Source organism: Ambystoma mexicanum, chromosome 1p, assembly GCF_040938575.1.
Source record: "Ambystoma mexicanum isolate Mex_15411 chromosome 1p, UKY_AmexF1_1, whole genome shotgun sequence".
Classification (NCBI taxonomy): domain Eukaryota; kingdom Metazoa; phylum Chordata; class Amphibia; order Caudata; family Ambystomatidae; genus Ambystoma; species Ambystoma mexicanum.
This window is the reverse complement of record NC_090921.1, coordinates 467324379-467338333: the sequence shown is the minus strand read 5'-3', so window position 1 is coordinate 467338333 and position 13955 is coordinate 467324379. Positions and strand designations below refer to the sequence as shown.

At 42.7% G+C, this 13955-nt stretch overlaps 1 protein-coding gene across 2 annotated transcripts in view; it reads left to right on the top strand.

Annotated features, from left to right (window-relative positions):
• COMP (cartilage oligomeric matrix protein) overlaps positions 1-13955 on the top strand; it is a 676605-nt gene that overhangs the window by 316978 nt on the left and 345672 nt on the right. For both annotated transcript variants that reach the window (XM_069649319.1, XM_069649318.1), the window contains exon 5: positions 185-322. In XM_069649319.1, the coding sequence (XP_069505420.1) occupies positions 185-322 (138 nt within the window). The remainder of the gene's footprint in view (positions 1-184; positions 323-13955) is intronic.

Below are 13955 nucleotides of genomic sequence, written 5' to 3'. Positions count from 1 at the left end.
CATTCGAGGCGCAGTAAAGGCAAGATGACTTTAGGGGAATCTTCTCCCGATGATTTTTCTGCATTATGTCTATCATTTCTGTGCTGACCTTTTTCATAATCCATATTGATGTCTTTGTGGGACCAAGCAGTTCTTTGCGCTCAATCCACAGAACCTAACTACATGCTCATTATTGTCTTTACAGTGCAGTGTAAATCCATGCTTCCATCAAGTTGACTGCATCAACACTACGCCCGGCTTCCGCTGTAACGCCTGCCCGCCGGGATACACTGGACCTGTCATCAAAGGTGTGGGGTTGACATATGCGAAGGCAAATAAACAGGTACTTTTTGAAACTATGTGGCTAGTATGTGATGACGTTTACCGTCGGGAAACCCCAACAATGTTGCTTTAACTTATGACTACATATTTGGCCTAACGCTGCTGAGAAAATGAGAATTCCATCTGCACCTCAAGCACTTGGCCAATCTGTAGAAGTAGTGCTCACGAGAGAACATAGAACTCTGAAAAAGATACAGTAAAGAGAAGAGGTGCCACGCATGCCGGCAGCCTCCCCAGACGTAAATCATAAAATCGCTCCACTGGCTCCCGGTGACTGTAAGGATCAAATTCAAGACCCACTGCAACATCCACAAGGCCTTCTAAGGCTTAGGACCACACAATCTCAAACTTTCCCTCCCTAAATACTCCCCTGCTAGAGCCTTATGCTTCTGTACTTCCAACTCTCTGAGCAAAGATTGGGGGCAGATCTCTCTCCGCGGCTGGTGCCTCCCTTTGATACATCCTCCCTGCCTCTCTCATATTTGAGCTGAACCGCCTTAAATTCCAGAAACTGCCCAAAACTCTGCTCTTCTCTACCTCTTTTCCTCTCTCCCTTTCTTGCTAATCACCCCACTGCCGCTGTGATTGGTGGCCTGATCCTCAATAACCCCACAGGCTCTCAGGCCTTTCCTCACGGTCATTACTAGCACCTCCCCCCCTTCTGCACTGCCCTGCGGGCCCCTGCCCGGTGGCTCCACATACCACACTTGAGAGCTGCCTGTTCTAGCACTAAGCCTGAGGTGCTCCTCCTGGCTCCCCTTAGCACTTCCCCCTTGGGACCTTCTCCAGCACTTGTCCACTCCTCTTCTCCCACTTTCCATCCCCCTTCCCTGCACTTCACATCACTGCACTTGCACAGCTGAATGCCACAATGCCTAGTAGGCCCACGACTGTGCATATAATATCCTTGCTTTTTGTTTCTTGCCACTGTTATTATCTCCCCTGTTCCCTTCCCATTTAGCCTTGTGGCGCTTTGGAACACAATTATGTTGTATAAAGCGCCTTACAAATGATCAATAAAATAAAATAAGATATTTAAGCGCTGGTCTTACCACAACTTTGCCATAGCCCAGTAACTATGAATCATCTACATACTCGTTCTCCTACACTTGTCATCAATCATAGGCTAAATGGAAAGGGCGGCAGAAGGACATTTCATATGCTTGCTTGCAAAGGCTGCAGAGACCAGGGCAGTCTTCATGGATTTTGGGGCCCTGGGCACATGCACATTGGGGGCCCCATATGTAATAAAGAAATAAAGGGGTGCAAGAATCTCTGGTTACCCCATCCATCTTCATCATGATCACAACCCAAAGTTTAATATGCTGCCCCGGCAGCAATTAAAATAAGTATGGGTGTTGCCTTCATATCTCCTTCATCCCCTTCATCCATGCTGGAATCAGAATAATAAGGAGGTGGCATTTCAAAATTCAACATTTTTTTTATTTTTTTTTTTTAATTTAAAATGCATTTGGTTTATTTCTTAAACCTTACATTTGTGCAACATATTGGTACAATTTAACGATAATATAAATAAAAACGGTAAAAAGAAAGAATCTCTGAACGAAAATAGCATAGTCTTTAAAACACTTATGTATAGTTTGCAGCAGTGATGTCCTTCCAAAAGTGGACGATTATGGACACCATTTTTCTGTTGTTTCCCATTAAAATATAGCTCCATCGTGCCTCAGTGTCCAATGTGATGGTTGCTGACTCGTATCTTTTACTGTATGTCAGCCTTTTCTGACTCAGAACTTCACATTCCATTATTATATGTTTGATGGTTTCTTCAGCGGCTTTGCAAAATCTGCAGTTAGTACTGTTCGAGGGATTCAGAGTCCATATGCCTAAGATTTGTCATGTCGGAAGGATGTTTAACCTAAATCTTAGGAAGGTGCCGCGTATTTGGCGATCTGGGAATAGGTTGAGGTAATGGGGCAATTGGTTTATTGCTCTTGCTTCTCCGTCGCATTTGAGATTTAGCTTGTATTCATCTTTCTTTTTTTCTGTCTCAATCCAGTTTAGTCTAGCCAGATGCTTTTTGGCTTATTGAGGCCTTTTTATCAGCATGTCGAGTGATTTTTTCCGAGCATATGAGCTTTACGGCTTCTCTCCATCTTGTCAGTACAGAGTTGTTTGGTGTTGATGGCGATGCTCTAAATATATCAAGTGTTGCAATGTTGTCTTCGTTATTCAGTTTCCTGTATGTGTCAAGGATTTTCCACGTGATTATGGATTGCAAAGATTGTAGGCTGACCTCGTAGCATATACGTGGCATGGGGGTTGATTGTGGTAGAGATAGGATTTTCCTCCAGTAGCTGGGATCAAGTTGGATCCATATAGATTGATCCATGTTAATCAGGCATTCCCCCTGTATGTCAAGATTGCTGTTACTTTTTGCTTGTAAAAAGCTAAGGCAGGTTTGATCGAGAATTTACCAAATTTCCGGTGGATGATTACACCCTGTCTGGCCAGCGATTTGACTTTTGATTTTAAGTGGAGTGCCCAAGGAATTTCGCTCGTTGATTGGTTTATCCAAATTCCTAGGTACTTGTATGTGGTGACTTGTTCCAATCGTTGGTTTTGAAGGAAGAACACCGGGAGTTTGAAATTACCTTGGGCTTTCCGTGTTAAGTCATGACTTTTGTTTTTTTTATATTTATGGTGAGTTTGTTGTGATCTATGTATTCAATCGTTTTGTTTAGTGCAATCTGAAGACCGCGTGGCATTTTTGCAAGGAGAATAATGTCATCAGCATAGATCAGACATGGGACCGCACTGTTGTTAAGTTTCGGGGGGTTGATATTAGAGGAGTTGATGCTTTCCTCGTAGTCAGATGTGAACAGGTTAAATAGGGCAGCAGCCAACTGGCAGCCTTGTTTGAGCCCATACCATGTTCTGATTGTGTTGCTTATGATCCCATCTGCTGTCATTCTCACCTGGATCTTGGTGTTCGAATATAGGAGTTTTATAGGTGCTAGTATGTCGCTAGGACATCCCCATAGCTATATTTTTTTCCACAGAAGGTCCCTGTTGATGGTGTCGAAGGCGAGTCTTAGGTCTACGTATGCAACATACACTTGGGTGTTCGTCTTGTCCGCTTCGTGTTTTTGTATGTTCAAAATTAATAGGTTTATGCTTGTGCCAATTCTTCTCACAAATCCCGTTTGTCGAGTTGCTTGGTGGTAGGTCGGTTTTGACCATGCGTTTAATCTTGTTAGGAGGTGGTTTGCGAATACTTTCCGCAGAGGATCTAGTAATGCCAACGGTCGGTAATTCATTGGATCTTTGGTGGATCCCTGTTTGTATATGGGGATTATTGTTGCCAACTGCCAAGATGTAGGTATCGTTTTGGTGCTGTTGATTAGGTCAATAATTTCACCGCAGAATTCCGCCCATGGTTTAGGATCCTTTTTGAGAATTGCATTTGATAGCCCATCGGGACCAGGGGCCTGTGATGCATTTAGGTTCTGGATCGCATTTTCGAGATCTTTTACTTCATATACAACTTCCCATGTGTTTTCTTTTTGGGTGATGGTTTTCCCTTGAATTGCTGGCCTTTCTTTATATAACTCGGTGAAGTATCTGGTCCAGTCTTGCTCAGTAACATCGACTATCATTGCTTCTTGTTTGTTAGTATTCGAGTTTAACAGGTCCCATAGACGTCGGGTGTTGTTGTTTCTGAGAATAGACATCATGTTTTCTGCATTCTCTTGTTCTTGTATCATTTTTGCATTTTTTAACCAATTTTTGAATTTTTGCTTGGCTCTATGTATTTTTGTTTTTTTGGTTAAACTCGTTTCGTGTTTTGCTCTTCTCACTTCTCTTCGCATTTCTTTTTTTTTTGCAGCAATCGAGTCAGTATAGGTGTACTGATGCCTCGGGTTTTGAAGGTCTTTCCGGACGGAGTAGTAGTAATAACATTAGCGGTTCATGATGATGGTACCTGTGTTCTTGCCTAGGGACAGGAGGACACATTTTAATAATAGTAGCCACAACAATGGTATACAGGCTGTGGTATTGATGTAGGACAAAGGTCAATAGCTGTATGAAAAAGGTACACATTACCTAGTATATACACAGAAAACAGATTAGCAGCCCTCGAAGAATGTACACATGCTCAAACATGGATACAGGGAACAGATATGAAGCACAGAGGAAGGTGCTCATACCTGACCATACACTGAGATTAGAAGAGGACCAGGGTTTTCAAGCAGTGTTTGCATGAGTGACCGCAAAAAACACATGACTGTTGTGTGCAATATAGCAATGGTCACTATTATTATGCATGTAAGCAACATTATAGCTAGTTAAACTATGAGGGTGGCATTTTGTAGGTGCCTCCCCTTGGAATTTAAACGCTTTTGAGGGCTGACAATTGTGAAATATTTAAGGACCAAGCAATTTTGACAGGTTAGACACTTTGAGATTAAATGAGTTGTCCAGGGTTACACACTTTGCTTAAATGATGAAGCTGACATTTGTGCCCAGTCTGAAATGTAAGCATGTGGCCATATTGTTTCCCAGTTCTTTTCACAAAGCAAGGTGCAATTATTCGTGATTTTTTGATTTTCATGAACTAAAATAATACCCTGCATTGTACAGCTGACTTGGAAAGTACACAGATCATACAACAAAATGTTTTCGAGAATCTATCTATAAACATGTTATACACAAGGGGAAGCATTCCACTGTAGCAGTTTTTCTTCTCATTCATCAAGGGGATTATGCAAGTAACTGAAAGCTAATTGATGTAGTTTTAACAAATCTGCTTCAGGTATGTTGTTTTGTAGCAGAGTAGGTTTCAATATCACCAACGTCTTTTATCCGCCGTAAAGCGAGAACAGCCGGCATATGAACGCAGATCCCTGCAAGAAGTGCCTAACATACTGAACTCCTTTCTGGAATTTTCAAGAGACTCAGTTTATTAAGGTGCATTTCAACTTTGTTTATTGCATGTGATTAATACATTCCCCAAAGAAAGGTGAAAATGCTCCACAGGTTTTACTATAGCGAGCACACAAGCTGTATGCACTATAGTGAACAAATAACACTGCACAGAAGGAACTGATCAGATTATACATGAGCTGTAGACAACAGCTAGGCAGCTGGTTCAGAACCTCTGAAGTGGATGGCATGTGCTATTTTTTTTAATGTGATTTTTCATCTGGCAGACAAGTGGGGTACTCTCGCATGATGAGTGTCTTGGGCACAGGCCCTTTTTGTCCTCCCATAAAGACATCTCTGGCTGGGACACACTGGTGTCTCTGGGCGATTGTGTGCAAGTCAGAGGAAAGGATGGCATTGTGCTCTAGCACCTTTGGCCGTTCTCATGCGTGGAATGGGATTACCGTAATAAATGAACTCAGACCCAAATAACCGGACAGACTCAAAGGATATGGCAAAATACTACTTTATTATTAGCTTATTAAAGTAGGCAAACCTGGCGCACAACAAATTGTAGTCCAAACACTCTCAATACATTTTAGTTCCACAAAAGGCTTTATACCTCAATGTACGTCAGTATGACATCATCCCATGTGGCATAATTAAACCTATCGGACGGAGGGATTGATTAGGGAACATATCTACTAATAAAAGGTATAAGTGGTAGTAACATCATTGGCTGCCCTTCATCTGGCAGGCATAGCTTTAATTTCTCTCTAATGACGTACAATACAGATTATAGCAGCATAACAGGAGCGGATTGACCTCTGCAAAATTGTATGCTCACCATTGCATAGGCCCTTACGATTGGTTGGCATTGTCTCCCAACCTTGGACATTTGGTTCATTAGCAGCACGTAAGCAAAACAAAACTCAGGTGCAGAGAACAACGTCAGACTACTGACCACTTGCCCAATCAGTCTACCATCGCTCATCAGCCAAGCCTTCAGCCAATGGCTCTTCATTGTACTTGACCTTTGCTGGATGTACTCTTCTCTGGAACTTTAAGGGGAGTTAAGGTACATCGTTATCTTCGTCTGGAGTTTCTGAATAGGCCTTGTTTCCTGGTCTTAGACCATGTGTGAAGAGACCATGATTTTGTCCATCTCGCCTTTCTATTTAGGGCTGTTTGATTCAATTATGTCAGGAGTCAGTACCCTCTTCTGCCTCTGGAGACTTGGTTGCTCCGTCTCACATATGCTTTCTGCACCTTCAATTGTTCAATACTTGCCATTCACAAATGTTTGCTCATTACTTAATCTAAGAGACATATGTCCTGCGTACATTGCTTATCCTCGTTGGCTCCTTTTGCTTCTTGCTGTGGCATTCTTGATCTCTGGCCAACAGCTATTCTTTGTTCATGCGCAAATTTGTATTTCCAGTATCTGTCAGCTCTGCAACCCTGGTCTCTCTTTTTCAAGCGTTTAACTTACTATTATTCAGAGCCGACATCCATCTTTCCAACACCTGTGTTATGCAGCAATCTTCTATGTGACTCATCTACCTTGCGTTTCTGCGTATATACATTTACTACTCATCTGGTTACGTATCTTCTTTGTATATATGGTTTCTTCTCACTCGTATATATGTTTACTTTACTTCTTCAGTTACGTCTTCATTGTTTAAGTATTCTCATATCGTTTCGGTCCGTCATTGTGTCTTCTCCTTATGATGTCACTTTGCACCTGTTAGATTTCCTTTACAGCTCTTCGATAGTCAACGGTGTCTGCAACTCTCCTGCTACCACTTTACTTTGCGGATACATTCGGTATGGTTGTCTGAGTGCATAACGTCTCTCATACACTCAATGCAGTATTGGAATTATACCTGGTGTCATGCATAGTGTCTTATTGTTCTTCATCCAGTATGTCGGAGGTGAGAGGACGGGTTCAATCAATGACGTACATGTCTGTTTCTCGATAACATCCCATAATGGGCACATTCTCTTTCTTACTTAACATATTGTAACCAATGGGGCACAGGCACCTGTTTTACCCAGGCCCAGAGGTTTTCCCTCCGGTGCAATGTAGAGGCCAACAAATTTTACAGAATTTAGGCCCATGTTATACTTCACCAATGATACACTTACTGTTAAAATTTGGATGGGGCATTGCATAAACCAATAATTGGTTACGAAGTCCAAATTGGTCATGTTATTTTATGTTATGGTATTTGTACCTATAGAGCGCACGTATACCGCAAGTTCATCTTGGCGCTACGATACTAAGGAAGTCACAGATAGCAGCTGACCTAAAATACGGAAGTTTTAAGGGAGCAACCAAATTCAAGATGATTATCCAAGCTCTGCATAGACGCCAGGAGGCCATTCCAGTGTTTCCAGCCGCAACTGAGAAGGCCCACTAGGTTAGTTGCCCCAGACCGAAGAGTCCAGCCCGGGGTATAAGGCGGTAATTGGTCCTGCAGATACTCTGCACCATGGTGATAGTATGCCTGGTGAACCAGGAAGAGGGCTTTAAATGTAATCCTCTCCACTAGCGGAAGCCAGTGGAGGGTGCGGATAACAGGGCTGAAATGGGCTCCATAAGGAGAGCCGGTGGAAATCCTCACTGACATGTTCTGCAAGCGCTGTAGCCGCTGGATAAGACCCTTCAGCTGGGTCAAATAAAGGGCATTACAATAATCTATGTGGCTAGTGATCAGGGAGGATACTACCCAGGGACGCAGGGCCAGCGGTAGAAAGGCTAATTTCTTGCAGAGTATCTTCAGGGAGTAAAAGCCCATTTTGCACACCACACTCACCTGTGAAGACATCGATAGAGAAGAAGATAGACACCCAGATTCTTGACCATTGGCACCGGGATGCAAGGGTCCCCCAGAGCAGACGACCAGAAAGAAGGGGCCCAGAGAGTGGCCGTAGGGGAAGAACCCACTACCAGAATCTCTGTTTTGTCCCGTTCAGCTTAAGCCAGTTGCTATCCATCCAGTCCTTCCCAGCCAACAGGCACTCGCACAGGCACGCAGACACCTCAGTCTGTTCAAGTTCTAAGCGGACCAGAATCTGGGTGTCATCGGCATAGGCGTAACACTGGAAGCTGCGAGAGCGGATGACAGCAACCAGCGGCTGGACGTAGATGCTGAAGAGCATCAGGGACAAGGCAGAGCCTTGGGGACACCACAAGAAAGTGAGTGAGAAGTAGAGAGAAAGGGAGGGAGGGAGAGTGACTGGCCCCGATCAGACACGAAAGAATAAAACCAGGCCAGGACGGTCCCTGAGAGTCCTGCTGTGGCCAGGCGAGATAGCAGGATGGAGTGGTCAACAGTGTCCAAGGCCACAGACAGAACAAGCAATATCATGGCTCCCACTCCATCCCGATCAGCCAGCATGGTCAGATCGTCAAGCACTGACACCAGGACACCCTCGGTACCCTGCCCCGGACGGAATTCTGACTGGAAGGGATCAAGGCCAGTAGAGTGTTTCAAGAAAGATGAAAGAAGAGGTGCAACCAAAGATTCCAACAGTTTCATAGGGAAAGGAAGAAGAGAAATAGGTCGATAGTTGGCAAGAACTAAAGGATCAAGTGAGGGCTTTTTAAGAAGTGGAAGAACAATAGCCTGAGCTCTGGGGAAATAATACCCTGCTGGCAAGAGCCATTTACTGCGGTCATGAAAAGAGCTTTCCCATCCTTGACCTTGTTTTAGGTTAACCAAAAATCTAGGTTCTCCCTGAACCCAAGCTTTCTGCTGGGTTCCATTACTATTGGTCTGGTTCGCTACGCTATTCCATGTTCTTGCCATGTGGCTGTGCTATGCTACCTATACTACCTTTGCTCTATGCTCTGTCATGCTTTGAAATTCTATCCTTTCATAGGTTTTGTATGATATGCTATGTTATGTTACACTGTGCCAGGTTGTCTTCATGCAACTTGGACATTTTGTGTAATGGTGGGCGGCTAGGATCTATGTTCTTTGTTCCCAAATGCATCTCTGTTGGAAACGTTGACTTGAATTTGTGCTTTTGATGTACACATTCCTTTTCCTTTAGGTGGTTGCTCGTCCCGCCCGCAGCCAACCACCCCCGTACGCACCCCTATTTGTGCTCAGACTTCCTCCATCATTGCATCTGTAACTAACCCTGCTCCACCCTTGTGTGTTCTTTTTTAATTCTCCCTTCCAATGTGCGATCTTGTTAACCAAATTGTATTTTTTTGTTTTCAAGGAAGTTATGCTCATTTATTGTTTTATATGCTCATTACTTATTCTCCCCTCCATTTTGTTATTGGCACATGATGCCAATTGTGTAATGATAGCTGGTTTTGTCAGGTTATGACAGGTTATATCATGCCATGTTTTCGTATACATTTACACATTAGTGTCATGTTTCCCTTTACAGGAGATGACAGCACTCAACAAAACTCCAAATAAATAACGAATTCAATTGAACAGCACCTAGTTAATAGAAAGGGGCATAACCCCAAAGGAGACTTGGAAATGTAAGCTGGTAAGCAGACTCCCGACCCTGTTAGACCTAAGAGTCCCATGCTGCCCTCTTTTAATGGGACAAGGTAATTGCTGCCCAGGTTGATCACGGAAGACAAGGCTGGATTGTGCAGATTAACTACCAGTTCATTGGTTGTCTTAACAGATAATCAGCTGGATTTGCATCCTTTCCTGGCCTATGCACAATCTTGTAATCATATTCATGCAATTGCATACCCCATCGCTCAATTCTGGGAGGCATCTTTACTCTTGGATTCCCAAATAATGAAATCAATGCTTGATGATCCGTTACAAGTACGAAAGGTTTTCCAATTATAAAATGGTTACATTTCTCGCACGCCCACACGGCAGCCAAGCTCTCTCTCTCCGCCTGTGAGTAAGCCTGCTCAATATCACTTAGCGCTCTACTGGCATAAGCAACAATATGCTGTTGTCTATATTCTGATGTCTAGCTTGGACCTGTTTGTGTCAGAATCGCACCTAATCCCACCGGACTGGCATCAGCAATCACTTCAGTGTCCCATTACGGATTAAAGTATGCTAATTGTCTATCATTTGCCAGCTCCTTTTTTATGTTCTTGAAACTCTCTTCACAGTCTTCATTCCACGTAAATGCCACATCTTTTTTTAGTAATTGCCTTAGAGGATCAGTTAGAGTGGCATATTCCGGCAAATACCTTGCACAATATCCCACCATTCCAAGAAAAGATCTCAACCCCGCCACATCTCTTGGAGGTTTCAAGTCTAGTATCACTTTCACCTTCTCCGGATCTGCCTTCATGCCATCTTCCGAGAATATGTGCCCAAAAAACTTTAGACTTCTTCTGTTCACTTCACATTTTTGAGCATTCAGGGTTAATCCACTCTCTTGTAACACTCTGCACACTTGCTTCAACGCTTCATCATGCTGGGCTGGGTCAGTCCTGTATACAAGAATATCATCGCTGTAGTTAAACGCATTTTGTACTGGTGCTAGGACTTTTCTGATGGCTTCCTGAAAGATTTCAGCTGCCGAAGAGACTCCAAAGCTAAGTCTCTTGTATCTGAATAAACCCTCATGAGTGCTGAAAGTGGTTATCGGCTGAGACTCCTGATCAATCACCAATTGATGGTATCCCTGATTCAGATCTAATTTACTGAATCTGCTGGCCTGAATTAGGCAGATTATCATGTCTTCTATGTTCGGTCCCGGATGTCTCTCCCACAATATGGCCGTATTAGGTATCCTCATATCCACACATAGTCGAAGTCGTCCATCCGCTTTGGGGACTACCACTAGTGGAGAAACCCATGGGGTCAGGCCGCTTTCAACCTTTTCAATTATGTCATTATCTTTCAACTGTTGCAGTTCCTGTGACACTTTCTTCTGTAAATGAAACCCTATGCGTCTTGGATGCTGTGGGACTAGTTGAATTGACTTGTCAACGTGCAGATGTACATTGCTGGTTTTCAACTTTCCAATCCCTTGAAACAACTTCAGTAATTCAGTCTTCAGCTTTTCTAATTCCAGTTTTCCCTCGGATATGAATCTTATAGTCTGGGATCCTGAAGGAAAACCTTGTATTTTTTCAGATTGATTATATCGGACATCAGTAAGTCCCAAATTTGTTGCGGTTTTACAACTAATGAGACATCTACCAACAACAGGGCTCTTGATGACATGCATATTGGTTGGTATACATCTTCCCATATGAATTAAATTGCATCGAAATAGACCTTTGTTCAGTAGTGGTTGTTCAGCTCCCCATTGAAAAATTGCAGCCTTTGAGGAATGTAAAGGATATTGTCCAGCTATCTTTCTGTACATTTCCTCACTCATAACATTTACAGTATCCCCAGTGTCCACCAGGAAAGGTATGTCTACTCCACTGAAATTTACCACCACTCTTATTGCATTCTTTCCGCTTTCCTTGTCACATATCAACCGTACATATTCTTTGCTGTACCTATCATATTCATGTTCTTGATGATAGTCAATTGATGGTACTTCATCTTCATAGGGTATAAGTGGATTCTCATATGGGTCCTCATATTGTATCCCTTCTTGATCTCAAGACTCATCATTTGTTGTTGTTCTCTGTTTCAAATCCTTAGTATTTTGATCCATTGCCTCAATTTGTAAATCATCCATGGCTCTAACAAAACCTGGTCGTGTTGTTTGCAGGTTTGGTCTTGAACTTGGATAAGGCCGTGTTTCCCCCTCTGCAGGGTTCCGTCCTCCTAAACTTCTTTGGTTATCATATCTCCTGTTCAGCGCCATCTGGGAGTTATAACTATTTGACGGTGTGTTTATCCTTTCTCTGCACATTGTTTGGAAGTGATTTTCCTGCCCACATCGTAGACATAGTTAACCCATTGCAGGACAGGGCCCTTTGTGGGGAAACTCAAAGCACTGTCTCTCTCCCATACCTCTGCGCATCAAACTTGGTGAGCCGGTTCCCGAATATCTCCTTTGCCATTGAATATTTTTAAGCATAACAGCAACTGTGTCCCTTCTCTTTGGATTTTCCATATTGGCCGCTTGTGTGTCTACCCTTTCATATACCCTAGCAAGCTCCAATACTTCTTTCATGCGTAGAGGTTTTTTTAATAGGTGCTTCCTAAATTGCGACGATAAACATCCTTCAATAAATCTCAAACGTATTGCTTCATCGTCATTAAAGTTGACAAATTCACAAAATGTGGTCTTCTTCTGTAATCTCAGTATAAATTGAGCTATCGTTTTGTGAGGACTTTGTGTACATTGATTGAAAACGTATCTTCCATAATCCCTGTTGAGTGGGATTATTATTTGTGCATGCTGCCACCAATAGCGGATATGTCATTCTGTCTTGAGGTGGAATAGTTTTGATAATGCTTTTTATTTCTCTCCCCACTAGGTTCGTGAAAATGTCCATTTTGTTTGGTGCATTTTGATCCCCCACAGCCCTTAAGAATTCCTCAAATTCCTCAATCCACTCTTGCCATCTTTGGCCTTGTGTCTCTTGTGGCTCTAGAGTGAAGGGATTTGGTCTCCTCAAGTAATTTAGTGTATTTGTCGACATGAGTGTGTTTGCAGACATCTGAGGTATGATCTGTTGTTCATTTGCATCACCTGCTGAATGTGTGCTTTCAATCGACATTTTTGTATGACCACCTCACTTTATGTGCTTTAACAAAATCCAGAATATTTTATTTTGTTGCTCCTTTGCCTTTACTATTGATTCCTTCTTATTGCCAAATGTTGTGTTTGTAACTTTGCGCTGTTTATTGTTGCTTTCCTTCTCCTTTAAACTCCAAACAGTGTTATGTCCAAATCCTTTCTATTGTGTATATCTTTCGATTCCACACGTATATCAATGTGTGTTATTTTCCGTTTGTTTCATTTCATCTTCATTGCGCTCCGTTTCCATACGCCCTTTCAAATGTCCTTTGTTTGTTTTTGTTTTAGCTCTCAATGTTTGTTTGCTTTGCTCGTATACCTCCGTGCCGATTCACATTATCATGTTACACTGTCCCCTAAAATGGCAGCACGTATTTCCATGTCCGCAGGTCCTTTCCTCTATCTCCTCAAACTCACTTCCTTGTTGTAGCACGTATGCTGATGCGCACAGCTTCCCTCACTCGCGTTTAGGCTCGCGCACTCCAGGTACGTTGCTCGGCTACTTGAAAAATGCCTTTCCTCACATACATTGTTTGCACATTGTTTAACACCAACGTCCTTATTGCTTTGGGGTTAGAGGCTTCATTCACATTACTGTCGATCTGCTTACCTCAAGCCCTGTTTGATTTCCTTTGCATCCAGTCTGTTACGGTTCATATAGTTGTGCACTTCCGTTTGTCTCCGTCTCCTGATTTCCTCATCTACTTTGTTTTAACTCACTTTGTCCTTCAGGCAGTTTCCTCCTTCAAGTCTGGTTTATCCTCGTCACAAACTGTTATATCCTTATTTCTTGAAGTTCCATAATAAATGATCACACCTTGTGATACATCTTTATCTTCCTTTATTCATATCATAACTGAACTCCAACCTGCTCCCCACATTTCAGAATAGCATTTCCCCACATTCTAACATTCTCATATTCGATATTCTATTTGGACTCTAACTATATTAATGTATGTGATAGCAATACACAACAGCTAGTATGGTAACAGAGCCTTAACAGTTGTTATGTGTTGGGTGTGTTTGTCTATGTCAGTGAGTCAGTGATTGTTGAGATCAGAACTGAATGTGGGTTTGGAACTCAGCCA